General features: G+C 45.2%; 8 protein-coding genes across 24 annotated transcripts in view; 3 read left to right on the top strand and 5 right to left on the bottom strand.

Moving 5' to 3' along the window:
• The first annotated feature begins 14 nt into the window (after positions 1–14).
• LOC138132485 (palmitoyltransferase ZDHHC20-like) lies at positions 15–2428 on the top strand. The gene is made up of 2 exons (XM_069049992.1): positions 15–1623; positions 1751–2428. Exons 1-2 carry the CDS (start codon positions 1004–1006, stop codon positions 2004–2006), a joined length of 876 nt encoding a protein of 291 aa, XP_068906093.1. The 5' UTR covers positions 15–1003; the 3' UTR covers positions 2007–2428.
• eIF5 (eukaryotic translation initiation factor 5) lies at positions 2025–5121 on the bottom strand. Its single transcript, XM_069049972.1, is given in 5 exon segments — positions 2025–2749; positions 2808–3298; positions 3301–3674; positions 3731–4293; positions 4942–5121. Coding segments are annotated over 4 exon segments (1401 nt in total). The 5' UTR covers positions 4018–4293; positions 4942–5121; the 3' UTR covers positions 2025–2500.
• Positions 5122–5994: 873 nt separating this feature from the next.
• On the top strand, positions 5995–13642 carry Klc (kinesin light chain). Of its 9 annotated transcripts, none has more exons than XM_069049958.1 (12): positions 5995–6193; positions 6302–6372; positions 7434–7500; positions 7943–8159; positions 9704–10016; positions 10069–10562; positions 10610–10814; positions 11086–11312; positions 11377–11388; positions 11472–11609; positions 13110–13214; positions 13294–13642. In XM_069049958.1, exons 2-12 carry the CDS (start codon positions 6360–6362, stop codon positions 13321–13323), a joined length of 1821 nt encoding a protein of 606 aa, XP_068906059.1. In that variant the 5' UTR covers positions 5995–6193; positions 6302–6359; the 3' UTR covers positions 13324–13642. The 9 variants fall into 9 exon arrangements, with proteins under 9 accessions (XP_068906059.1, XP_068906058.1, XP_068906063.1 ...); XM_069049957.1 differs by having other exon boundaries at positions 11469–11609; XM_069049962.1 differs by having other exon boundaries at positions 7399–7500; positions 11469–11609.
• PIG-X (Phosphatidylinositol glycan anchor biosynthesis class X) lies at positions 13632–14657 on the bottom strand. Its single transcript, XM_069049998.1, has 2 exons — positions 14500–14657; positions 13632–14449 (listed from the first exon to the last, which is right to left on the bottom strand). Exons 1-2 carry the CDS (start codon positions 14500–14502, stop codon positions 13772–13774), a joined length of 681 nt encoding a protein of 226 aa, XP_068906099.1. The 5' UTR covers positions 14503–14657; the 3' UTR covers positions 13632–13771.
• A 48-nt stretch (positions 14658–14705) lies between these two features.
• SrpRalpha (signal recognition particle receptor alpha) lies at positions 14706–17219 on the top strand. Its single transcript, XM_069049956.1, has 5 exons — positions 14706–14984; positions 15034–15545; positions 15595–15754; positions 15810–16763; positions 16936–17219. The coding sequence occupies exons 1-5, from the start codon at positions 14868–14870 to the stop codon at positions 17059–17061; spliced, it is 1869 nt and encodes a 622-aa protein (XP_068906057.1). The 5' UTR covers positions 14706–14867; the 3' UTR covers positions 17062–17219.
• Brms1 (breast cancer metastasis-suppressor 1-like protein) lies at positions 16905–18115 on the bottom strand. 2 transcript variants are annotated; one of them, XM_069049996.1, is made up of 3 exons: positions 17701–18115; positions 17221–17651; positions 16905–17104 (listed from the first exon to the last, which is right to left on the bottom strand). In XM_069049996.1, exons 1-3 carry the CDS (start codon positions 17965–17967, stop codon positions 17095–17097), a joined length of 708 nt encoding a protein of 235 aa, XP_068906097.1. In that variant the 5' UTR covers positions 17968–18115; the 3' UTR covers positions 16905–17094. The 2 variants fall into 2 exon arrangements, with proteins under 2 accessions (XP_068906097.1, XP_068906098.1); XM_069049997.1 differs by having other exon boundaries at positions 16905–17651.
• An 86-nt stretch (positions 18116–18201) lies between these two features.
• On the bottom strand, positions 18202–20258 carry pdgy (pudgy). Its single transcript, XM_069049970.1, has 6 exons — positions 20066–20258; positions 19813–20023; positions 19648–19763; positions 19381–19597; positions 19145–19324; positions 18202–19089 (listed from the first exon to the last, which is right to left on the bottom strand). Exons 1-6 carry the CDS (start codon positions 20216–20218, stop codon positions 18329–18331), a joined length of 1638 nt encoding a protein of 545 aa, XP_068906071.1. The 5' UTR covers positions 20219–20258; the 3' UTR covers positions 18202–18328.
• Positions 20259–20678: 420 nt separating this feature from the next.
• The window catches only part of Scgdelta (sarcoglycan delta), a 178227-nt gene continuing 172827 nt past the window's right edge, over positions 20679–26078 (bottom strand). For all 8 annotated transcript variants that reach the window (XM_069049979.1, XM_069049985.1, XM_069049981.1 and 5 more), the window contains 4 exons: positions 23618–23834; positions 22444–22633; positions 22190–22382; positions 20679–21185 (listed from right to left, as the gene is read on the bottom strand). In XM_069049979.1, the coding sequence (XP_068906080.1) occupies positions 20882–21185; positions 22190–22382; positions 22444–22633; positions 23618–23834 (904 nt within the window). In that variant the 3' untranslated portion in view covers positions 20679–20881. The remainder of the gene's footprint in view (positions 21186–22189; positions 22383–22443; positions 22634–23617; positions 23835–26078) is intronic.

Below are 26078 nucleotides of genomic sequence, written 5' to 3'. Positions count from 1 at the left end.
TTTGTTGTGCTGCAGAATTACGTTGTTGTAACGGAGCGTCTCGTGGGCAGGCGATCCAGAGTAGTCAGGTGTCGAATGCATCGACTCGATTTCTAGGTTATGTTTTGATTGTTTCGTTCAGTGCAACTGATGGGAAGGCTGAAGAAGAGACAACCGCAGAAGGCGCCGGATCTGTCGAGGTGGTCGCCGTCCATCACTTTCGGCCGGTACAAAGCCGATAATGTACGTCTCGTAGAAGCCGCGATCAACAACTTGGTGTTACGAGTGCCTGTGATTGCTTATCACAAATTAAACAATATAAAGCGTGAGCAAAAACAGTTTTCTCGGAGGACGAGGCACGGAAGGACGCGATCAGGAAGAAATCCACGTGCGCGGTACTCGTTGAGGCGCCCCGTCCAGACGCGCCCATTCAAGTCTACGGTGAGGAGGCTGCAGTTGAAAAATGGTGTGAAGAAGGAGCACAGACGTGGTCAAAAACGAGAGACTTTTTATAGGAAAAGACAGTTAAATGGGGTTGTTGGTGATAAGCGCCCACTTTCCTCCCAGCCGGTTTCCAGTGAATTGACTTTTGATTTTGCAAACTTGGCTGAGTTGGTTTGTGTGATGAAGTTACCGTCACCTACGTGGAAAGTGACAGTGACGATGAACCACGATTTGAGCACGGTGTACACGTTTGCCAAAAGCCATCCACCGAAATGTGTGACTTTTTCGCAAAATAATTTCAATTATAGTATTGTGATGGAGGGGGTTCCCGTGGTTTTACTGGGGTGCCCCGCGTCAATCGACTCTTTATGCGATCTGGAGATTCTTCTGGAAATAGTGAACAGATTGGACCTGAGGGACTGCATGGTGTGCTCGCGATGAGATGTATTTTTATCTGTAATTCCCCCCCATAAGCATACATATTTTTGTACTACCAACAATCGAAAAATAAATTATTTAGAGTGAACACCCTTAAACTATTAATTATCAGTCATGGAAGGGCAACAGTTCTGTCAGTGAAATGTCATGTCATGTTATGTTTAGGTCATTTTTAAAATCCATCCCTCCTGTAGTGCTGGTATTGATAGTAGTTTGGTCTTACTACTCTTACGTCGTCCAATTCTGCATCATCTTCCTCTGCTGCGTGGTCAAGAAAACCACTTATCTCGCTGCGTTCCACATAATCCTGGTACTGTTCGTTTGGTCCTTCATCCAGACGGTTTTCGACCGCCACGATTCCGTCCCCGACGAGTACCGCCTCTCTTCCAACGAACACACCAAGCTGTTGACCTACACCGACGACGAAGCCAATCTCATACTCAAAAAGATAATTAACTTGAGAAAATTAGAAGTGTACACGTGCGCCCCTAACGGCAAAGTCCGCTACTGCAAGTCTTGCATGCTCATCAAACCCGACAGGACTCACCATTGCACCACTTGCTCCAAATGCATCCTCAAGATGGACCACCACTGCCCGTGGGTCGCCAACTGCATCGGATTTTCCAATTACAAACATTTCATCCTCTTGTTGCTCTATGGTATGGTCCTGTGCACTTTTTACGTCGCAAGTGTTGCCGAATATCTGATGGAGATCTGGCGCGATTTCCAGACCAGCGTCGGCAAGCTCCAAGTCGGAATCGGGTGAGTCGAGAATTTGCCGCAATCGTGGCAACACTGCCACGATGCTAACTTGTACGTTGCCTGGTGGCGATCAGTGGTGTGCGGTGTTGCCGGTTCGACAATTTTTCCTTGAAATGCGGAATTGTAGGTTTTTGGTGGCGGCGGTCGGCGGAATGCTCGTGTCGATTTTGTACTTCTACCATGTAAGTCTGGTTTGTCGGAATGAGACGACAATAGAGGCCCTGCGCGACATCACTTTTATCGAAGACAACGTGACCTTCGATCTTGGCAAGTGGAACAATTTCACAGAAGTGTTTGGAGAGAACTTGTGCTGCTGGTTGTTACCGGTGCGATCTGGAAGAGGCAACGGATACGAATTCCACGTCAACAATTTTATCGCTTAGGTTAGAGAAACATGACGATGATGCTTTAAATTTTATTCACATTTAAACAATAATAAAATCGTAAAACCCACGGATACAGCTTGCTCGATATTTTGACATGGGAAATATGGAAACCTATCTATATAACTATAATAGTAATTATAATAATTATTAATAAAATCCTTTATATAACATCTCATATAATATTGTATAAAGAAAACCACTTTGTTATAATGAAAGCCTATAAATGATACAATAATCATAATTTATTTGGGGGATTGGAAGTTTGTTACATAGAAAATGTCGGGTACCGGAAAAACAGTTTTATAACTACTTGGAACAAATAAAAAATAGTTCAAACGTTACTCGCTAAACATACAACCATTTGATGAAGATAAGAAACAAAAAGAATGCGAATCTTTCAGAGACAAAAAAAATAAAAAGCCGAGTGCGACCCAACTTGGAAAAAAAAAGAACAAAAAACACTCGGCACCCTGTCGTCGGGATGAAATTCTTTAAATAGCATCGATATCGACGTCATCCTCTCCATCATCAACATCTTCCGTCTTTTTGTTGGTTGGTTTGGAAGTTGGCTTCAATGGAACGACTTGAGCTCGGTCGTTGTATTCAATTTCGACATCATCATCGGTTTCTTCTTCGCTTTCGGACTCTTCCGTCTCGGCTTCCTTCAACCATGTCACGAATGGGGCGGCCTTGTCGTGAATCTCTTGACTGATCTCTTTTGACACGTACTTCTTCGACACCTGCAAAAATCGACAAACTCATCAAACCTCTGACGACGCGACCGGCGAGGCTCCGCACCTTTTCTGCCCACGCGATGATCGCCGCTTCGCTCAGAATATCCAAATCGTACAGAATCTTAAGCAGTCCCGGCACCTTGTTGAGCAGCGAATCGCGATGCAGAGCGATCACCTGCTCGAATCCCCCCATCAGATATCTTTGCGCCTTCTTGTCGTTGTGACAGAAACGCAACAGCAACATCCTGTATTCGTACAGCTGGGCTCTCATATTTTGATCGAAAAGTACTTCGGCGAGGACGAGTGGCGCCTTGGTCTTGATATCGAGACGCTCGGCCTCGCCTAACAAGTCCTTGTGCATCTGGGCGTTCTCCAACTGGCCGGCGTCGCGTTTCGAATTGACCAACACGTAAAAGATGTCCATGCGTTCTTTTTCGCTCTTCTCCAGGTCGTCGTTGATGGTCATGTGTTTGGCGCCGTCGGTCAAGTCCTGCATGCGAGCGCGCACCGCCTCTTCCGACACGTCTGCCGCCCATTCGGTGTCGTCGTCGCCGGCGTTCTAAAAAACAAAAACAAACAAATCGATCGTGTGTGTTCAGTCCGCGGTTGTCGTCGACTCACGTGCTTGCCGGAGTTCTCGCTGGCGGACACGTCCAAAGTGTCGTTCTGGTCGTCGACTTGGCTGGTGTCGCCGTTGGTCTCTCCGTTGGTGCGCTTGCTTCTCTTCGATCGCTTGCCTTCGGTCAACGAAGATCCTTGCACGGCGGGATTCAGGTTCGGCGGGTTCTTCAGGATGAAAGTGACCAGCTTGTGGTTAGACTCCAAGTTGCCGTGATAACCGCAAGCCTTGCAGCCTTGAGAGATGGTGCTGCGCTTGGTGGAGACCAGCAGCTCGGTTTCCGGGTTGTCGCACTCGGGACACAGAACGAATCTGAGAATTGAGGGGGTTGAGAGGAGGGGGAGGTGTCGGCGCGTCGCAGGACTTACTTCCTGATGAAGCCGTCGAGCAAGTCTTGCAATTTTCCGGCGTCGTGCGAACCGTTGACTATGAATCGTTCATTTTTGAAATCGAACTGAGTCTGGGCGCCCAGTTCGCACCCGAAGTACTTTGTGGGGTAGGTGGGGGGACGGCCGAGGGCCTTGGCCACCTCGACCATGTTAACGATGACCGTTTTGATGCCGTTACCTTTGCCCTCCACCTTGGCCATCAGCCGGGGCATCTTGTAGCGGTAGAAGACATCGCTGACGTTGCGATTGACGTTGACGCTGCCCATGGTGCCAGTGGCGTACCAACGGCTGTACTGTCGTCGTTGTTGTCGTCGATAATGGTTGCGGTGATTTTGGTTGTTTGGCTGCTGTTGGTAATTTTGGTGCTAGAATTCTCAATGGTGTCGTCAGTCACGTTTCTCTGAAGGGCTGGAGTTTCCGATGCCTATTTGTCGATGAAAATTTTGTCGTCCTATAACAGGTGGGCTCACGTCGCTGCGAAGTCATACACCTCGCTGGCTCGGGCCCTAAACTCCCAACTATGCTTTTGGTTAATAATGTCTCTGGAAAAAGAGAAAACATTTGACAAGTTCGGACTCTAATCCGAAAATCGTTATGTTTCGCGTGTGGGAGTCGCTCGGGTGGACGAAAACGTGTCGGAAACTCACAGGGGTGGGTCCGCTTTCGCGCAACTGAAACGTCGTCGAGTCAACAAACTCGTTAATTTTTTTTCGCTTGTGACAGTGGGTCACTAAATCGCCGGCAAATTAAAATAATAAAAAAATCAACAAGCGGAGGGATTCCAGAGGTGTCGTGACGTCACACGCACGCGCACCCCGCGCTCGGACCCCGGAACCGAGCGGAAGAGCCCCCCTCCCGTGTCTTACCTGTGGGAAAAATTCGCATCACACACCGAATTTGACGGACCGTTTTCCGGGTACCATATGGTCTGAAAAATCATCAACACGACCCGTTCATCCGTTGCGTGACCATTGAGTGCGCGACAATACCGTCTGCTTCCGGATAGTTCAGTACCATAATAGGTCGCTGCGACATCGGGACGACTACGACAGAATTTCGAACAAACTACATTTGGCGAAAAATTTTGACATTGATCAAACGTCAAATCGTCGATGACTCCCACGATCCGTCGAGAACAATCCGACGTTGATCCGAGACTCCCGCGATAACGGAATACCTACTGGTCTCACCATCGTGAAGAGGCGACAGCATGGGCATGGGGGAGGCCGTTCGCCCCTCGGTCTTGGCTTCCACGAGAGCTGTTATGTTGAGGTTTTCGAGGCCGCCGCACCGAGACTGACGGCCACGTAAGCGTCGCGGCGCGAATCGATGTCGTCGAACCGGCGCAATGCCACGGCCATATCGATCACCACGATGCGACAACATCTCCAATTATTTTTATCGCGAACGCCACTGTTCTCGTCCGCTCGACGGTGAAATTGCGTCGTCGGAACGCAACGCCCCCGGGCTCGCCTCCGACTTTTCGAATCGACCGCCACCGCGTCACGTGACACATTTTTCAAAATCCGCACAACGCCCCACCGATTGTTTATGTAAATAAGCGTGTTGCGTCATCGCTTTTACTGCAAAAATCGAGCGATAACGCTGTCTCCAAGCGATCGTGTCGAGTGGTTTGCGAGTGGAGTGGAACTCACCTTTGTGGCTTACTAAAGTCATATAAATGGTAGCGCCCTTCTGGACGAGAACTCCCACAGAAGCAAAAATAAAATAACGGAACTCGTTCAGGGTCCAGACGGAAAAAAAATCTGCACTCGGCGATCGCTGCAATCAGACAAAAACCACCGGTCAATAAAACGGTGTATTTTTAGTAACCCAAAATGATAAAAAAAAAATACAGCGTGTATGGTGCACACGTAACGTGATCTCACCTTCTAGTCGCAGCTATTTCCACGTACCATCTGTAACCGAATTAACGTTCAAACAATTAAAAGATACGTCACGGTAACGTACTAATCTAATTAAAATGCCAGTTTTACGGCACAACTTTATTAAACGCAACAACACAGCGATAATGCTGCAAAACTAGCTAAATCGCCATATGCAGATGATCGCCTGACTTTGACGACACCAAACAGGTCTGCCACCGACAACCTGACAAACGCGAACTCCCCAGATTTATCAGCGGAGGACTTTTCGGCCCACGACCAACCCCCCGGTTAACATTTAAACAGTCGAAAGCGTAGGTGGGCAGGTTTATGAGGGGCCGGAATCGATTTTTTTCTGCATTCTTTGTGATGACCGGATGAATTAGTGACATTCTGTAGAGGGCGCCGCAGTAGCTCCAGTCATCTGTCACTCTTCTCAACAAAAAGGAATGAGAAGATAGTTATCAAAAGCGCAGCCATTAATGTCAGAAGAAAGTGATTGCGGTGTCAAAAATAGTTGCATTTAAGTGTTTACGCGCTCCGCCAACGCACAAAGGTGAGTAACGGTCGCCCCTCGGTGTGCACTCCCTAGGTAGGGCACGGTTCAAGTGTCCTTTCGATTCCTGCGAGGTTGCTCATTTTTTGTGATATATTTATGTCGCAGGTTACGCTATGGTCTACTGATTGCCATAGCAGGTGAGCAGTGCATTCCCGTGGTATGGATGATAGCAACACGTAAGTACTTTCCAGTTTCTGGAAAGACGAGTCGAGTCCCTCTTGTCACTCAACTTTCCTCATTATGATGCACTTTCTGTGTAATTACTGTTTTGATTTGATTCGCCGTCACGCAGCTCGCCCCCCGGTAATTGCATTAAAATATCGAGAAACGCAGGAAACTGCCGGAGCAGGATATACGCGGTGATGGATCGAAACCCGGGGGTACAGTCGCGGGGGCGTCGATCTTTGTGGGAAACTGGCAAAAAATCCGAATCGGGTTAGCTCAGCGTGAGTCACGGTGAAGTCGCGCGTAGTCGCAATTTCAATCAAACACAGAAAGTGATGTAACGGTGCAAAATAAATCTCAACAAGAAAACGATCAACTGCCTCTTGGATACAAGGTGATAAGACCGGAGGAGAGTCGCCCCCGCGCAGCTGATAAGTCGTCGGAGGCCGCCACCCACAGTTGCACGCGTGAAAATTTTGCTGGAAAACTGATTAAATGGGGTAAAAAACGGGATTTATTGTTGTTGTTGGGGCGAAGGGAGGGCGCAGGCGCGCCGTCGCGACGCAGTGATGTTTCCCGACTGCAGCGGCGTCAGTTATCGCGTTTTAACCGAATGTGTCACACCCTTTTCGAAAAAATACGATCTCCCGTTGCCCACGATTTTTTTCACCAATAAACTGTTACCAGAGGGGGTGGGAAAAATGGAGGAGCACGTTTGCCGGAAATTTCGAATTGTCGCGTCGAATTCGGCCTCGTCCGGATCGTCGTCATTTTTTTGTTTATTATAAACAAGAACAGGATTGATGGGCCTTATCGATTCGGTTCCGACTAGACGGCTATCGATCTTTTTGGGGGAAAAAATATAGACCAACAATAATGTAAAATAGAGCTTTGAGCTTGAGACGCTGTGAATTTTTCGACAAGTTTTTACATGATAGTCGCCGATATATTTTTGCATTGTTGTTATAATCCGTCTTGTGATAAAGCCTTGCATTTACAATAATCAAAAATAAGTAAAATTGATAATCTTTGTATAGACGCTCAAATAATACGATCGTGTGGTGATGAACAGGGTGCTCGTTGGATTCGTTAAGGAGAATTCGCAAAAACATGTCTAAAACCATCAACGCGTATAGGATGTAAGTCTTGTCTTTAATTTTCTTTACTTTTCTTGTTTGGTTTCTCTTTCGCTTTTGTGTTGTGGCGATCGCGACTTGACGAGCTTTGTCGCTTGCAATTTGTGCTATGTAGAAGTCCAGCGACTTTCCGTTTGTGCTACTTAAACAGCTTGTCAGACAAAAAATCTATGCCGGTGTTATTAGAGAAGATTATTCTGAGCGTGTTTCAACGAAAAATTCATACCTTTCTCGTCGAATCGATTCGAACCGCTCACGCGAGTACATTTCCACGACTTTTACCCTAATCCATCCGAAATTAATTCCTACGGAATTATTTATAGTTTGCGGCTGACCTCGACCGTTATGCAATCGACAATTTTTTCCCGTCCGAAACGATGATCTTCTCCATAATCGCGGCACTCCACCACCCCGCCCTGTAACCTGGACGTTTTTGTGTTTGCAGTAAAAAAATCGAGAGCCTGGGTAAAATGACGGCGATGTCCCAAGAAGAGATCGTCTCGGCGGTGAGGACGGTGGCCCAGGGCCTGGAGGCCCTCCGATCGGAGCACGCCGGCATCCTGCACGGCCTTCACGAAGCCCCCGATCCGGTGGCCAACGAGCGCGCCGGCCTGGTCCAGCAGAGCGCCGACATGATCGAGCTAGGACTCGGCGAGGCCCAAGTACGTATCAACTTTTCTTTTTTTACTCGATGGGGTTTCGATCTCCTCCGGTGAAGGTGCGCGGCGGAAGGGGTGGATTTCATCGATCGCGGGAAGCACCGATGAGTCATGGCGAGGTTGCGGGATGGGGTGGGGGGCGACGAGGAAGGCCGTTACACGGGTCGGAATGACGACGGGTCGAGCGCCATCGAAGGCAATTTGTCTGATTGATGACTTTCTAAAAGTGGGCCGACGGTCTCGCTTTAATTAATTTTTGTCGCGGTTCTTTTTCTTTCAGCTAGATCGGTCGGCGAAAAGCGATGTCTCGTTTATTCTGGGATTCGGTTGCAGATTAGAAATTGTCCAAAGTTGGCACGGTGCAGCGATGCATTTGCACATTTTGTTTGGCGGCGAAGAAGTTTCAAGTTCAAGACCGAGAAGCGAAAATCGCGGCCCGTCGGGGTCGGGGGGTCGGTAGATTTTCCAAAAATATTTTTCGCCGAGCGTAGGAATTTCTTTCGCTCCAGATATGTCGAAAATTCCTGCTGCGTTGCCAATTGGAATGTCTCTTCCTGGAACCGTCTTATAAATTTTATTTGCTTCTTCCGCAGATTCTTACGACCTGAATAAAGCCGTCAGATAATAAATATTTTAGTTAAATGCAAATGAGAACATTTTTCTGGGTGGATGAATTTTGGCGTTTGGACGTTTCCTAATATCAGTAAATTTTCCTAAAATATTTTCCTCCTTCAACTTAGGGAAATTTTACTCCACAGTCCACATATCTGTACAACGTGCAAATGTTTCGTCCGGGAACTGCTTTATAAAGCCTTGTACAAATAATGATAACAAACAAGAGTATTCTCTATTTACGTATAAGTAATTTACATCACTTGTGAGAAAAGATAAAGCAGCACACTTTTTTTTTTACTAGAGCGAGAAAATTTACCATCACTTGCATTGACCTTGAATTTATTTTTTATGTGAATAGATTACTAAAAAAGAAGATTTGAACATGTGCAACATATGGTCCATTGTATAGAACTTTCCTTGTTTATGTTATTTTGTCTGTTTTGTTGATAATTTTGAGAAATTAACTTGAACAGTCACTCTACAAACACCCCAGAAAAATTCAGAAAAAGCTTCCTGCCACATAATAATTCCCCAGGAACATATTTTTGGATGGTAGATAACATTTGTACGACATTTCCCATTGGGAAGAAGTCGATTAGGAGTTAATAATAATCGATGAATTGATTTGCTGTTGGTATTTTTTAATTCAAAGACGTCAGTTTTTAGTGGATTTATTCCAAGCAGGTTGGCAACGTTGCTTCGTTTGTTGACATACAGTTTTAGACATTTAAATCTAGTTACCATGATACAAAGCAAACAGTCGAATTGAATTAGTAAGAATGACAGAAAAAATAATTGAAAGATTACGTCAGCGTCGTCGTCGTTTTGATTTTTTTCTTAAATGTGCGACATGGGTCGGAGGAAACGGGTAGGGTTTCGTTGTTTGAGCGTCGTTTTTTGCGATGCCCGTTGGTGACGGTGCCGTCTTCCAGGTGATCATGGCCCTGGCCAACCACCTGCAGCTGATCGAGGCCGAGAAGCAGAAGCTGAGGACGCAGGTGAGGCGCCTCTGCCAGGAGAACGCCTGGCTCAGGGACGAGCTGGCGTCGACCCAGCAGCGACTCCAAGCCAGCGAGCAGACGGTGGCCCAGCTGGAAGAGGAGAAGCGTCACTTGGAGTTCATGAGGTCGGTCAGCAAGTACGACCAAGACGTGAACGACGACAACGCCAGCGAGCACTCGAGAAGCGAGAAGCCCGACCCAGTTGTCGATCTCTTCCCCGACGACGACAACGAAGACAGAAACAGTATGTCCATCGAGAAGCTCGCCGAGCGGTTAATAATTTTTGTTTTCCCAAGATATGTCTCCCACGCCGCCCAACCAGTTGCAGTTGTCGCAGCAGGTGAACGCCGGTTACGAAATCCCGGCCCGGCTTCGCACTCTGCACAACCTGGTGATCCAGTACGCTTCGCAGGGGCGGTACGAGGTGGCGGTGCCGCTGTGCAAGCAGGCATTGGAGGATTTGGAAAAGACTAGCGGACACGATCATCCGGACGTGGCGACCATGTTGAACATCCTAGCTTTGGTGTACCGAGATCAGAACAAGTATAAAGAGGCGGCGAATTTGTTGAACGACGCTTTGGCAATTCGGGAGAAGACTCTGGGGGAGAACCACCCGGCCGTCGCCGCCACTCTCAACAATCTGGCCGTGTTGTACGGCAAGCGGGGCAAGTACAAGGAGGCCGAACCGTTGTGCAAGAGGGCGCTGGATATCAGAGAGAAGGTGCTGGGGAGAGACCACCCCGACGTGGCCAAACAACTCAACAATCTCGCTTTGCTCTGCCAGAACCAGGTACGTGTAGAGGTTGTATTGTCGGTCGCTTGAAATCTTTTATTCAGGGCAAATACGAAGAAGTCGAGAAGTATTACCAGAGGGCGTTGGAGATCTACGAGAAACGTCTCGGTCCCGACGACCCCAACGTCAGCAAGACGATGAACAACCTGGCTTCTTGCTATTTGAAACAGGGCAAATACAAGGAAGCCGAAGTGTTGTACAAGCAAATATTGAATAGGGCGCACGAACGCGAATTCGGAACGATTGACGGTGAGCACAATTGATCTTGTTTTGACTGAATGACTCTCGGGTTTGGGGCCGTGTTTTCGAGGGGTAGACACGATACACGCACAGTATTGTCGCATTCCGTGCGGGCTTTCGTCGGTTCCTGAGCGAACGATCGAATGATGAAAGTCCGCAAGTATTTATGTTACAGAGTGATCCATACAGTGTACTGAACATATTTTTTAATCAATATAATTATCTTGCATGACGTTGTGTTTTATTTTTTCCTTGTGAACGCCCGTTTGTCTGTCGTCAGGTGATAACAAACCGATTTGGCAAGTGGCCGAGGAGCGCGAAGAGAACAAGGCTAAGAACCGAGAGAACGCACCCTACGGTGAGTACGGAGGGTGGCACAAGGCCGCCAAAGTGGACTCGCCGACCGTGACAACGACACTCAAGAACCTGGGGGCTCTCTACCGCAGACAAGGGAAGTACGAGGCCGCCGAGACGCTGGAGGATTGCGCTTTGCGCAGCAGGAAAGAGGTGCGTTTTCGCCTTTAGCCCCACAGTAAGACACTCAATTACCGTTTTTTGTTTTATGCTGCAGCATGTGCAACAAGTAAGTGATTAATTTAGCTTGTGCTAGCTTGTTCTCTGTTGTCTCGTGAGAGAGTAGGTGTTGAAGTGATCGTGTTTCAGCAGGCTCTGGACATCGTGAAGCACTCCAAGATGGCCAACATTTTGGGGGACATGGACAGGCGCAAAACCGGCAGCGTCAAGGACAAGACGTCGCGTCGAGGCTCCAGGGAGTCCCTAGAGATGAGCTACGACGGAGATGAGGTATGACCCACCGACTAGTAGATAAGTTTGACGATCAAAACGAAAGAAATCGCTTGTAAAACGTTTGCTTTGTTCTCGCTTAAGGTAAGTCGTGTAACTCGCTTTGAATTTTGGGCCTCGTCTCTTTTATTTGTATACTTTTTTTGTATTTATGTATGTGTATAGAATGCGGTCTACACCGTTCAAGCATTTATCAACTCCATCTGCCGTTTTAGTCGGGAAACATACAAAGCACCACACATTTCAAGATCAGAATAATAATAACGTGTGTTCGAGTTTCGTTTTTCTCAAAATTCGCGGTCGCAACTTGTCGAGTCGGTGCCGTATAGGACGTAGCCTAGCTATTGTTTTTGTCACCATCCAGCTCTGACATGTTGTTGTTTTTGGCAGCCGAACACTGCAAGGACTCCCGACATGGAAAAGGGCGGATTGAAAACGAAACTGTTTAACGCCCTGGGCATTAATTCACCCGTCAACAAGCCGCCTAGCTCCTAAACGTCTCCGTTACATTTTAAGCTTTGTCTATCCTATTCAAATAAATTAACATTCCACCGAATCTCTAACAACATCGCCTGTTTTTCCATTAGATCGCCGATATTATCGCTGTTGCATGGCGCAGAAAACGTAGGCAAGTACAAGCTTAAAATGTCAACTTACATTGTAGATAACTTAAAGAAAAGAAAGTATTTAATTTAATTTTTATTATTAATAGTATTATTTCTCTCTTTTTTGTTACATTATTTTTTAATTGTAAGACAAAGTGATAAAAGTGGGTGGTCTTATTATTGTTCACGATGCTTCCTCAGGTACTAATGCACACTGGGTTGTCCTATCATATAATTTTAAACGCTTTCAACAAAACTAAATTATATCCGCCTCTTGTTGCCTGTTATACGTAAGCATCAAAGCATTTCGTCGACGAAGGTCCACTCTTTTTTTCTGTCTTCCTCGCCCTTGATTGGTCAAATGGCGACGCCGCCATTTTGGATCTTCCAATACATTTGTCAATTATTGCGTTTATAGTGAGTCTCATTTTGTAAGTCAAACTACTTAATTTAAATTTTTTTGTATAATTTTGCACATAGTCTATTGTATAAAACGAACTAAAATTGTGTTACTTTAAATTTTAGTGTTTGTTAACATTGTTTACAATAAATTCATATCTTTATCGACCGAAATTATTGTTTATTTATCCCTCGCTACGCATGACGTTTTGTCTCCCAACTTTTTCTTTTAACTCGATTCTATTAATTTCCCAATGGAGTTGATAAAGCTGTTAACTGGCACTAATCATTTGTGTTGCTGTCGCTTTTGAGTGTTGTACATTTGCTTTTCACTTTTGTTTCGTTCACTTTATTCGTCATAAAAGTTGGCGGCGTCTCTCGCCGCCGGCAACTTTTGTGATTCGATCGCTTGATCGCACCCACCCTCACCTCACTTCTTCATTTAGTTGATTTATTTTTGCACTTTTGAGCTATATTGCTGTAAATGTGAGTCTAGTGCCTACCTCAGCGGTCTCAAGGTCTAGGAATGGTGAAATCGTTAAGCAGATCGATCGCGTCCTTGACTAAATTGCTTGAAACCGAAAAACCCCCAGGATCCAGGGTAAGTATAATTTTATTTGTCATGTTGTGAACGATGTCCTTCCGAAAATGTGACTTTTCACTCGACTGTTTTCTTTCAGAGTGAATCGAAAAGGAATAGACCCATATGAGGAAAGCATTGCGACATGTAACATCATCATTATTAACACTTTTGCTTTATATAACCGTAGCTTGCATGAATTTTCGTAGAGCAAACGTGTTAATAAAATAACAACGCTGACATCCCACTTTTCCCATTCGTGCATGTGCAATAACCAAGACATTCCGTAATAATCAAATTAAGCTGAAGACTTCAATTTTCCGTTCATTAACACTAGTGGTAGGATTATTGTCGGGTGATTTGCTACGCTATTTTTACTCCGCTTTTGCTATATACTACACATTGTGTAATGTGGAAATGACCAATAAATAAAGGAAATAACTGTTGAATCTCTCGTTTATTTTCACGTTCACACCAACACGTACAATAAAAAATTAAAAAAGAAACAAGTTCACGTCCATTTGAAACATACAATGACCAATATACTACACGAAAATATCACGCAAAAGACGTTGGCTTTACAACGGAGTCGTTGATAATACTGATAAGGTGTAGATACACCCGGCACACCCCAGCAGCAGCGTCACAATGGACACCAGAGGGTAATCATCCAAGTCGCCCACTGGCACCAGCAGCTCCACCTCGTCGAACAACGCCTGATAACTGACATTATTCCATCCGCAAGTGACCTTGTTGGTGAGATCGCAAGGTGCTTTCACCTCGATCTTGCCGCAACTGTGGGGGCAGATCGCCAAAACGCTGGGCTTGTTCACAACCACTTTCCCAAACCCTCCAGAGATCTGCGCCCTCTGATATCGCAAGTGAAAGGGCACCTTCAGCGACACCTTTTCCTTGAACGGCGGCACGAAGACGTACACGGTGTGCTCGGTGGCCACATGCGCCGGCGCCTCTACGTCGACGTCGCCCGCGATTAGAACTGACAGGTGCCCCAGGCGGTTCAGATCGGCGATCTGGTCAGGATTTATGAACATTTCTTGGCCCACGTCGAGTCTTATCGCGAGTTTGCACTGGAATGAGTTGACGCTGCGCTCGAGGAGCCAGTTGAGCTCGCGGTGGAAGCCCTCATTGTCGATTTTTTGCGTGAGAGAGATGTTCAGGTTTTTGCATCTGGGGTCGCTGGGCGATTTGACCGCGGCGTGTACCGTCAAAATTGAGGCGAAAATGAACCTCCAAACCTAAGAATGAGCCGGGTGAAGGGTGATAAAGTGAGGTTAGGTTTTGTTACCATTTTAATTGGCCTCCGATTCAATGTGAACCACTTCGACACGCCTTGTTATCACATTGTTCGACTGGTAATCAGTCGATTATCATAATTCTAGAAATTTTTGGTGATTTATTATTAAAATCAGCTGTAACTAAAGCTACGGTCACACCTGTCAACACGAGTGGGTTGTGTGATTTATAGGAAACTGATAGGGGCAAATTTTGCAAAAAGTATTAAAGAATGATTTTATCGATGATAAGATCATAAAATTTTATTTTTTTCCCCTAAAAATTGCGATAATCGGGGTGAAATTGGTGTCGATAAAGTAGACGCCTGTAATTGTGACAGTTCCAAACTGACGTGTACCACAGTGTGAAATTTTTTGAATCATGTTGGATTTATTTACCATTTTTAGTAAGGGGGGCATCGTTTTGTGGTGCTTCCAAAGCACGAATCAGGTGTTTACGTCGTCAGTGAACGCTTTAATACGAAATGTGATTCTTCAGGTAACTAAAATCCGATACACCAACATATGTTGTTCATCTACTCTTCCAGGAAAGAAGTGGTGTTCATAATTACGACCACGAGGGCCTCACCCTCCAGTACAAGTTAGATAACGAATTTGATTTAGTGTTTGTTGTCGCGTATCAAAAAATTCTGCAACTCTCTTACGTGGATAAGTTTTTAAATGACGTCCATCTGGAGTTTCGGGATAAATATAAAAATGACCTGTCAGACGGTCGATACTTTCAAGAGTTCGATTTTGTGGACAGTTTTAATGCGACGTTGCAATCGGCGGAGCAGTGGGCCAAGGCCCAGGCGAAGGCTCCCAAACCTATGCGTACCTTTGATCAGTCAAATAAGTCAAAAAAAACGGTTGCGTCGATGATTGAACGTAAGGGCGAGGAGAAAAAACCAAACAAAAAGAAAGAGGTCAATTTCATTGAAGAGCCTAAAGTTGAACCGCCGTCATCCCCCAAAGCGAATAACGTGTTCGAGGAAGACATCATCGCCGCGAACAGAGCCAAATTCGCCCAGAAAATGAACAAGAAGAAATCTGAAACTAAGTATGTTGAAAGATAGGGTTGGAGTCTTTTTATTTAGCATTTTTCACAGGAAGAGTCCCAAGAGCAGTACTGCTGAGAAAGCAGCGGAAAAGGCGGGGAAAAAGCCGAGGATTTGGGATCTAGGCGGCACCAACAAGGATCTGGAGACTTTAGAGCGCACCACTGACAAACCAGAAGATATAAAAAGCCATTTTACTCCAGATACTGAAGTAAATAAGAATAAAAGTAAAGCACATAACTCCATGCAAATTGTTTTTTGTGTAGATTGTAGGACAAATGAAGGGCGTAATCAAGGATTTGGAGGTGGAATCGTCTTCTGAAGATGACTACGACGAAGACGAGGTCGAGGTGCAACAGACCAACGAGAAACCGTCGTCGAAAGGCGGCATGTTTTCAATTTTCAAGGGCCTAGTCGGCTCGAAAAACCTCACCGCGTCCGACATGCAGCCGGCTCTGGACAAAATGAAAGATCACCTGATCACGAAAAATGTTGCCGCCGATATTTCGTTAAAATTATGCGAATCCGTCGCCCAAAAACTCGAAGGTAGAATCTTGGGGACGTTCGAAAGCGTCGCATCTACCGTAAAATCGACGCTGACCGAGTCATTAGTACAAATCTTGAGTCCGAAACGTCGCGTCGACATTTTGAGAGATTGCATGGAGGCCCAGAGGTTGGGACGTCCTTACGTGATGACGTTCTGCGGCGTGAACGGGGTGGGGAAATCGACGAATCTGGCGAAAATCTGCTTCTGGTTGATCGAAAACAACATGCGGGTGTTGATCGCCGCGTGCGACACCTTCAGAGCTGGCGCCGTCGAGCAGTTGCGGACTCACATGAGACATTTGAACGCTTTGCACCCGCCTGACCGTCACGACGGACGGCAGATGGTACAGTTGTACGAGAAGGGCTACGGCAAAGACGCCGCGGGTATTGCTATGGAGGCGATCAAATACGCGTACGATTCCAAGTTCGACGTTGTTTTGATCGACACGGCCGGAAGGATGCAGGACAATGAGCCCCTGATGAGGGCCCTGACAAAGTTGATCAAGGTGAACGAGCCGGACTTGGTGCTCTTCGTCGGGGAAGCACTCGTCGGTAACGAGGCCGTGGATCAGCTCGTGAAATTCAACCAAGCGCTGGCCGATTATTCGTCCAGCAGCAGTCCTCACATCATCGACGGTATCGTCTTGACGAAGTTCGACACCATCGACGACAAGGTGAGACTTTTGATGCGAGAATTTGACGTGTGTCAAATGACTGTCGTTGTCACATTTTGACACACGTCAAAATGTGACAGCTACTAGATCGATGTTGAATTTTAAACGGGCGAAGAGTCTGCGGGGATAAAAAAATCTAGATGAAACGTAAAAAATTGTTTTTATTTTTTAGGTTGGAGCTGCCATATCAATGACGTACATAACAGGCCAACCAATCGTCTTTGTGGGTACAGGTCAGACTTACACAGATCTTAAAGCGTTGAACGCTAAGGCCGTTGTACATTCTCTTATGAAATAACGCCTCTTCCGAATAACGCAATTTGTAAATAATTTACCTGAAACTGTATATTTATTTAATATGGAGGTTGCTAAGATTTTCTTATAATAAGGTGAAAGTGAATAAATTTTCGTCTGTTTTAAATTTAATGCGTTTACAATAGAAAAATTTGTACTCAACTATTGACTCCTCTTCAGGGCCTTCCTGATGGTGGTCCAATCTTCCATGATATCCTGAGGTTTAAGCATGTAAACAATGTAAGGCCCTGAGACTGTGACGGCTTTCCGCCGCGATCTCGACCTCGATCGCGACCCCCATTCGCCCCCTTCACCCCACGTGATCTCACTATTGTGTCTGTCTTCTTCCAGTTTCCTTATAGTGTCCATCAACTCACTGTAATAATAATCCCGCGCCAATTTTTTCTCACTTTCCAAGTTCTGCAACGCCGCCTGCTCCTCCGCCTCAAACTGATTGTTGATGTTGTTGATGCGCAACTGACGCAAGATCCCCGCCACCTCCGTCCGTATTCGCATGTTCTCCTGGAGCTCCTGCAGGGGGCCCAGATAGTCTGGCGAGCGGCCCGCTTTGACTTCGGCGAGTTGGTGCTCCACCTGCAAGTTTCCCTTAGCCCGACAACTCAACGCAAAGCAACGCCGTCACCTGAGCCATTCGCTCCTTGTACAGTTGCTCCCGGAGGTGGCCGAACTGGTTCTCCAGGTCCTGGACGTGCTGTAAGAGTTCGTTGCGGCGATTTTCGCATTCTCCCTCGTCCATCTCGGAACTGTCGTCAGAATCGGCCTCGTCCTCGCTGGAGTCTCGGCCTGCGTCATTTTCGCGGCTAGTATTCGAGCGCTCGGATTCCGCCCCCGAGACGTTGCCATCGCTGACGTCGCCGCCGCCGCTACTCTGCAGCTTCATCGGAGGCATTTCTGCCACCCGCAAGCAGACTCGCACGCGCTAATCGCCACAAAACTGTTCACTGGACAAGCGAGAAAAGTAAGGTTAGGATTCTCGACGCACGACTAAAACGACGTTCACATGTCACTCTGTGGTTAAGGTGGCGTCACACATTCCATCAGCGATCTACTTTTTTTTGTTTTTTGGTCGAGTTATACTTTCTTTCTCTTTGAAATATCTTTTGATAAATAAATAAAGACAACAAGCGCTTATCTCGTTTTATTGCACCTTATACACTCTTTAAAATTACATTTTGAATAAAATACATCAAGTAGGTACATAGATGGCGCTTCGGCTCTACGTCAATCAGGCGCCATTCCATCAAATTTCTTTACAAATTTTTCAAAACTCTCCTCAGAATTTTCCCCGACGGATTTTTTGGTATCTCTTCCACGAACACGACGCCTCCCATTAAGTGCTTGTGTTTGGCCACTTTCGCTGCCACAAACTCCTGAATTTCTACAGGTTTAACCGACTGTCCAGGTTTCAGCACAACAAACGCTTTGGGAGCTTCACCTAAAGCTGGATGAGGGATTCCCACAACGCCGACGTCGTCGACACTTGGGTGAGTCCTCAAGACCGCCTCGAGTTCAGCTGGCGGCACTTGAAAACCTTTCACTTTAATCAGTTCTTTCAGCCGATCGGTGACGTAGAAATGTTCGTGTTCGTCGTAGTGGGCAATGTCGCCGGTCTTGAGCCACCCTTCCTCCAAGAAAATGTCGCTGTTAGCTTCGGGATTATTGTAGTAACCTGCCATCACTTGGGGGCCTTTTATTACCAGTTCCCCGCTCTGGTTAGGCCCTAATCCCAGCTTGGACGATCCATCAACTGGGATAATTTTTGCTTCAGTGTTCGGAACAAGGAAGCCGCTGCCTCCGATTTTGATTCCATTTTCGAGACTATTTGACTGGATTACGGTCACAGGTGAGGTTTCCGTCATTCCGTAACCTTGGATTATGTTGATTTTGTTTTTGGTTTTAGAACGGAAGAGTTCCACGTCGGAGGCCCCCAGAGGTGCAGCTCCAGACATCAAGGTGCGAATACTCATCAAGTCCTCGCGTTTAATTGCGGGATGATTGTTCGCCATTATAACTACAAAACGTTAAAAAATCGCCACTCAAAAATAGACTAATAGAGAATAAATTACCCACTAAGGGTATGCCGAAGAGGACGTCAGTTTTGTAATTCTTCAAGAGCTTGATGAAATTGTCTGAAGTAAATTTCGGCATCACGACGACCTTAGCTCCTTGGACGAGAGCTTGGAGTAGCACCACGACAAGGCCGTAGATGTGGAAGAAAGGCAGAAAACCAGGTATGACATCTTGTTCTTAAATGACAAGTTATTTTTTTTTTATTAAAGTGGGTGAAGAGTACCGTGACTACCGTGACCGGAGCGTATCAAGCCAAAATGTGGCGCAGTGATTTGGCACAAATTCGCTACAACGTTGTAATGGGTCAGCTGGACCCCTTTAGGGAGTCCGGTGGTGCCGCTAGAGTACGGTAAGAAAATCACATCGTCAACGTTAACGTCACTGACGGGTTCGCATCCCTCTGCGGACGCGACCTCGTGAAAGCTGATAGCACCAGCGGTGACATCATTCTAAAAGAGCAGATGCAAACTCCAAGGAGGAAAAGTGACTCGACACTTACTCTATCGCTAATTTCCACTATCGGAACGTCGGTGGCTTGACGCACAAACGGCAGCAGGTCACGCGACGTGAAAACAATCCGGGACTCGGAGTCCAACAATTGTCTTTTAATCTCGTCTGAAATACTGGAGGGTGATGATGAAGTTAGCGGCGGGGTCTAATATACCTGGGGTGTAGTTCGGGTTGCAGGTTGTTATTCTAAGTCCGGCTTGCGCAGCCCCTAACAGAACAATGGGATATTCCGGGATGTTGGGTAGGACTACTCCTACGGTCTCCTGTTTTCTTAATCTAACACCGTCTCTCAAGAATCTAGTAATCGACGAACTCTTTTTGTAGAGCTGGTGGTACGTGTAACTGCGCTGACTCTCGAAACAGACCTACACTGGGATCATTTACGTTTGCGAGGTCATCGTACTCACGGTGGCTGTTTTGTCGGGCCATCTCTCCAAATTTCTCCACATAAATTCGTGCAAACTGATTTTGGGTATTTGCACTTGGTCCCCCTTCGCACTGATTATGCAATCGGTACTGAAGTTTTGGAGTGACCGTTTGAACACGCTCCAACGCATCATCTTGAACGCTACTGTGGAAAATAATCTTGTCTGGTGGCGGCAAACGAATCCGATCTTATCTTTTTTTTTATTGTGGCGATAATTCTTATATCTAAATAACACAGTCATCGTCGTTAAAATAATTGGACGTATATTAAAATTAACGATATAACGTAGGATTCGTCTAATTAATACATACATACATACATAATAATTAAAGTGATTTGCAATTTTTTATTGCTTTAACGGAAGCGGTGGCTTCAACATTGCTTTTTGTTGCGAGTGAAGGACGTGTTCCTGAATTTTTAATTTTTACAGTCTTGCTGGCGTTTACGAAGTTTCCCTTTAATAAAGGTAGTCATATATGAATTTATGATTAAAACTTGTTGATGTGCTCCCAGCCTTCACTTTTATTAAAAGCCGGAGTCCAGTTTCGAAATAATGATCAAGTTGCATGTTGCGTTTGTTTCAAAAACACACATTACAAACAGAAATAATTTATTATATTCTCTAAACATTTTACATTAGGCTTTTGATCTAGCTGTAAATAAATACAAAACTTAAACGATAGAATTTCACCTACGATTCAGAGCTACATTTCATATACAAAATATGTACAATATGAACAATTTGGCGATGGTTGCGCTTTTTACAGAGTCCTATTTACATGGGAAGTGTCGTCGATTACCGACAGATTCGGTCGTCGTCTTCTGCCGCGCAGTGCAGGTGCGACGGCACCAAGAACAATCTGCCGTTGTTGCAGACGCACAGCTGGAAAATCTCGTTTTTGTTGGGGGCCGGCTTCGACGTGGGGATCGCCGTCGGCAGCATGGGCATCACCACGGAACTCGCCTCGAGACGCACCGATCCCACTTCTGATTTAAACGAGATGTCGTTCAACGAGACGATCTTTATTTTGCCGCCGCGCGACTCCAGGTGGACGCCCTGCGGCCCGTGGAGCTCCAACGACCGCGTCGGCGACTCCAGCCTGAGGAAAAAGACAAAGTGAAGGCGCTAGAAGCGGACATTTTTTGGGTCACTGGGAGGAGCAAATTTTCAAAGTTGAAGGTCAAGATAATGATAGAAGCGAAAAAAGTATGAAAAGAAACAGGAAAGTGGTTGGATAACGAAATGAGGAAAATAATTCACAAAAAATTACGTTTGAAACAAAGCAAAGTTTTTTCCTTTCTGTAGGCGAAATGATAGAAGTAAAACTGAATAACAAAAGAAGGTACGATGATAAGATAATCAGAGAAGAATAAGAAGAAAAGAAGGAACTGAGGTAGTATTTGAGTACGATAGAATTAACGAAGAAGAGAACGTTACAAAGAAAAGTTTAAGTGAAAATGGAAGTGAAGAACAACAAATTGGAGAACATTGAAAAATAGGATGAGTGACAAAATGAAGATAGCAACAGGGTAAAATAAAGACGGGATATGAACAAGACATTTAACATGCAAAAAAATTAAAACAAAAAGAACAGTAACAAACACAAAGAAAATGAAATAAAAATCAATGAGCTGAAAGGGAAATTAAAGCGAATTCTCCAGAAATGTACGGCGATAATGGAAATGGATTGAAGGACGAGAAGAAAAGAGGTTAAAATTCTGTTTCTTCTTTCGCAAAGATCTGTTTTGGATTTTTTTTTATTACTTTGTTGTGAGGCTCCGTGTGTGATAGCTGCAAGGCGATCTGTCGGCGGTTGGTCAGCAGGAAGTATAAATTCTTAAATTCGACTAGACGCAAACGTGCACGACAGTAAGAAAGTTGTCTGCGAGTACCTCTGCTGTCCGCCGCCTCCAAGCTGTGGGAGCCGGGAGCCTCCGCCCGCGTAACAGATTGCGGCGCGCGCCGTAAAATTTATAAGAAACCGGAATTAATATGCACGGGAGTTTGAGTGAGCAGATGGCGTCTTAATTATTAGTTATAGCGTCGAGGATATCATAAAAGTTAACCGGAGGAGGCTCCCTGCCGTAATAAAAGTTAACCAACCGCAAGTCGTTGCCGGGCTCGGCCCGCACCAGAGTCGTCTGCACGGAACCGCTGAAAGCCGCCCCCCCTTCCCCGGCGACCCTCAAGCTCTCCGAGCCGACGACCACCTCCCGGTTGTCCGCCGAGAACAGCACCACCCCTCGATCGTCCATGACCTTGAAGTTGTTGGCTAGGCACTCGAAACGGTCGTTCCCTGGAACAGAGAGAAATCGGTGAGGAAGCTTCGCGACGGGACAGTTTTTCCCATCACCGACCTAGGAATATCATGTTGTTCAGCAGACCGTTCTTGCTCCGCGACGACAAGGTCAGGTTCCTGCTGGACTCGACGATTATCGGCTGGCCGGTCCTGGATTTGATGCTGCTCGCTATCAGAGTGTCCAGGACGAAAGCTTTGCCCTCCAGGCGCAGTCCTCCGCTCACTATCTTGAGCTGACCCATGCCTTCCTGGAATTGCGTTACGAGCAATTAAATTATGTCAGGCCGGCGCATCCACCATATTCGCGCTAATAACGTTCGAGGAGGGTCTCGAGTGGAGCAAGTTTCGCAGTTTGGACGGCATTTCCTGCAAGAAATTAGACCGCCGCAGCCAGCCATCTCCGATTGTTTTAAAAATCCGTCAATTATCCGAGACGGTGCTCGAATCCGGCGGGCCGACGCCGATAATTGATCAGAAAGGGAAGTGTCCTTTGTCCCGTCTCGGCAATTAATTTCGAAAAAATAATTCGCCCTCGCTCGAAAATAAAATGATCACGATAATGACTCCTCGCGAGATACACCGGAAAATCCAGTTGGTAATTATGTCCTGAGGTCGCGAGATAAGGACGTTAAATATAAAACAGAGTCTGGGGCTTTTTAAATTTTCGTAATTAAAACTTCTTTAATTGAGATGCAACAGTTGTTTCGGATTCCCTTTGATACCGAATATAATGTTGTTCGGCGGTTGCTGGTTCTCCCCCCGCTCGCGGTACGAAAAAAACGCCGTTGATTTCATAAAAGAGATAAGTGCTCGGGGTTATTGTGTGCGATTTTAATTAATGTCGTGCTAACGAGATCAAATTTATCGACAAAAAAATTACAGACGAAAAAGGAGAACGCGAAGAGGGCGCCGCACAAAAGCGAACATTCGGTGTGTTTATTACGACGCGATCTAAAACCGGTAAATCCCCGCGACATTTCAATTTGCATATTGTCAGGAGTCGAAGGCTGCATCGCCTCTTTTTAATCACGAGATGCTGCCACATTTATTCTTTCCGGCAGCATCTTAAAATTACAATTTTGACTGTGACAAGCGCGCCGGATTCGTCCGGGGTTCTTCACAACACTGCGGGATTTTCTCGCAGAATAATTACCGGAAAAACTGTCGATACTCGTATTTTAAAATTTTCGGTTTTGGTTTTGTCGAGGGCCACGAAGCTGTCACCCACTCACCGAGGAGAATTCCATAACTTTGAGGACCCAGAGCGTGAGCGCCAAATTGACAATCACCATCACGAGGAGCACCAGGATGAGGATATAAAGACACCGCTTTCTCCATCCATAAATTCCAATCCTGAAGTTATATCTGCCACCGAAACCGTCGCTGGGGTCCGAACCGTGTCCCCCGGTGTCGGGTGGATCGGAGGCGGCCGCTTCACTTGTCTTCATTCTGAAACCAGTTAAAGTGTCAACGGCGGAGGGCGGTTCCGCCCGTGTAAAAAAAGGGAATTTATCGCTGCACCGCGTGCATTATTAAGGAAACAATAAGATGCAGAATGACGCCGTCGGAAATATGACGGGGTCTCGCCGGTATCCCGTCCTATCCGTCTTCGTCGGGAAGATGGGGACATTAATCATGCTGTCTCTGTCGCGCTTCGGTTAGCAGGTTCCACCGGGAAATGGCAAATTTAGCATCTCGCACCGGCGATATTTCAAAGTCCGAAACACTTTCCTCCACGTCGGCCGGCTCACCTATTCGTTTGGAGGCGAGCACGGTAATATCAAGCAGGGATGGGACGGGAATATTCATCATGAAAGGGAAATTGGGAGTTTTTCCGAATTTCGCAACGCGCACGGGGGCTCGCGAGAAGAAATTGTCGATTAAAAAATTTCAAGGTGACGATGATGAAAAAATAAAAATGAATCATTTAGCAAAAGTAAGAGAATCGGAGCAAGATTTATGTAAAGAAACGGAATACATAAAATACAGATAAAATAAAAATACGGTTTACTGTTGGATGTCCAGGTCAGAAGAAAAAACAAAGGTATAAATGAAGGCAAAAAAAGTAAAAGAACGAGTAAATGAGTTGGATAGCAAAAAGAAGAAAAATGATAATTCAGTATAAAATAATAGTATGTATTTACATATTTTCATTGGGAGAAGCTTTAACGTTAAGAAAGGAAACTAAAAATACTTAGGAAATTATTAAAGACGGAGAGGGAGAATGTATGGACACAAAATTAACTACTGATAATGAAAAATAAGTAAGAAAAAAACATCATGTCATCATGAGAATTCAGACATTAGAGACAGAAAGTAATATGAGCTCGTTATTTTCGTAATGATAAACTATTCCGACTAATTAAATGACAACTCTGACAGTATTTCTGATTAACATCCATGCTTATTTGTTTTTTTTTGTCAATTCTAATTTCGAACAAATCAGCGCAAATTTGAGCAGGACCGGTTTCAAAAATTTCAAAAAAATTAACTTATCGCATCTTCGTTGCCGTACACATTTTACTAAGGTGATTTTGGCTAAAACTCTTTAGAACAACGCATACTATCAAATGTTAAAAGAAACGCCTCAACTTCGAAAACACCCTGTATAGCTGAGATAAGTAAAACAAGTTGAAAAACGGAATCATAGCCAAAGGAGCGAAAAAATCGGAGAGATGATGAAGAAGAGAAGAAAAATAAAATAAAGAATGTCAACAAGAAGAAAAGAAATGAAATAGATACAAAAGAAAAGGAAAACTAATAAAATAGAGAAAGCACCCGGAAGGGAGGAGATGACTGAGAAAAGTAAAAAGTTGTAGAGTGTATAAAAGGGAAGTCTTGTGTGCTTTGGTGCAAGGAAAGTGACTGAAATAAAACTGAAAGATATGTAAATGGAAAAACCGAAGGACAAGAAGAAAAAAAGTTAAAAATAAGTGAATATTGTAGGCATATTTAAAAACTGAAAGAAAAAGGAAATGAAGAATAAAATATAGAAGATTGGCAAGAAGAAAGATCCACAAGATGAAGGTGCAGCAATAGATACTATCTGAAACTTGTAATAAATAAAATAAAACTGTATGTCTCAAAAAAAAGATGGAACTAAAGAAATGAAAAATGATTGCGAAAATATCGCGCGTTCAAATGAAATTCTGGGCTGGGAAGGCGTTGGAAACAGTCAGTTGTTGTGCTTTTTTAAAGCGTAGATTAATTGGAGCATGTTGACAGCTAACTTAAAATTTAAAGCCAAAAATTTTTCTTTTTTTTCTTTCTTTGCAATGTTTTACATTAAAAATAGAATAACGTAACGATTCTTATTCTCAAAGCAAATATCTAAGGGCACCCTTTGCTGAAAACAAACATATTCAATTATGTCCCGATTAACATTAACAAATGTCATTCGTGTCAAACTGCGGGAAATTTTACACCGTTCTAAACGGTTTAATTTTTTCAACACCTACTCGTACTCAGCCCAGGATTTCATTTGAACGGGCGATAATAACGGGTGCTTTTTTAAATTTGACGTAGAAGTAGGCGTTGAAGTGTCGATTGTGAACGCACTATACAGGTTACGGATCACGGATCAGTTGTTTAAATCTTACGCTTTTACACGAGTGGTGCGATCTCAATCGACTCTCTAACGCCTACTTCGACGCCAAATTTAAAAAAACAGCCTTTATATTAAACAAGTTTTTT

This window comes from Tenebrio molitor, chromosome 6, assembly GCF_963966145.1.
Source record: "Tenebrio molitor chromosome 6, icTenMoli1.1, whole genome shotgun sequence".
NCBI lineage: Eukaryota > Metazoa > Arthropoda > Insecta > Coleoptera > Tenebrionidae > Tenebrio > Tenebrio molitor.
This window is presented reverse-complemented; position numbering and strand designations above follow the sequence as displayed.

Coding starts and splice junctions, on each gene's coding strand:
- LOC138132485 (XM_069049992.1), top strand. CDS start 1,004: ATGTCATGTCATGTTATGTTTAGGTCATTTTTAAAATCCATCCCTCCT. Junction 1,624..1,750: donor AAGCTCCAAGTCGGAATCGG/GTGAGTCGAGAA, acceptor GCGGAATTGTAG/GTTTTTGGTGGCGGCGGTCG.
- Brms1 (XM_069049996.1), bottom strand. CDS start 17,967: ATGCCTCCGATGAAGCTGCAGAGTAGCGGCGGCGGCGACGTCAGCGAT. Junction 17,652..17,700: donor ACAAGGAGCGAATGGCTCAG/GTGACGGCGTTG, acceptor GGAAACTTGCAG/GTGGAGCACCAACTCGCCGA.
- Klc (XM_069049957.1), top strand. Junction 10,017..10,068: donor CGACAACGAAGACAGAAACA/GTATGTCCATCG, acceptor TGTTTTCCCAAG/ATATGTCTCCCACGCCGCCC. Junction 11,610..13,109: donor TGAGCTACGACGGAGATGAG/GTATGACCCACC, acceptor ATGTGAGTCTAG/TGCCTACCTCAGCGGTCTCA.
- SrpRalpha (XM_069049956.1), top strand. CDS start 14,868: ATGTTGGATTTATTTACCATTTTTAGTAAGGGGGGCATCGTTTTGTGG. Junction 14,985..15,033: donor TACGAAATGTGATTCTTCAG/GTAACTAAAATC, acceptor CTACTCTTCCAG/GAAAGAAGTGGTGTTCATAA. Junction 15,755..15,809: donor ATTTTACTCCAGATACTGAA/GTAAATAAGAAT, acceptor TTTTTTGTGTAG/ATTGTAGGACAAATGAAGGG.
- pdgy (XM_069049970.1), bottom strand. CDS start 20,218: ATGATGCGTTGGAGCGTGTTCAAACGGTCACTCCAAAACTTCAGTACC. Junction 20,024..20,065: donor GGCCCGACAAAACAGCCACC/GTGAGTACGATG, acceptor ATCCCAGTGTAG/GTCTGTTTCGAGAGTCAGCG. Junction 19,090..19,144: donor CTTCGGCATACCCTTAGTGG/GTAATTTATTCT, acceptor AACGTTTTGTAG/TTATAATGGCGAACAATCAT.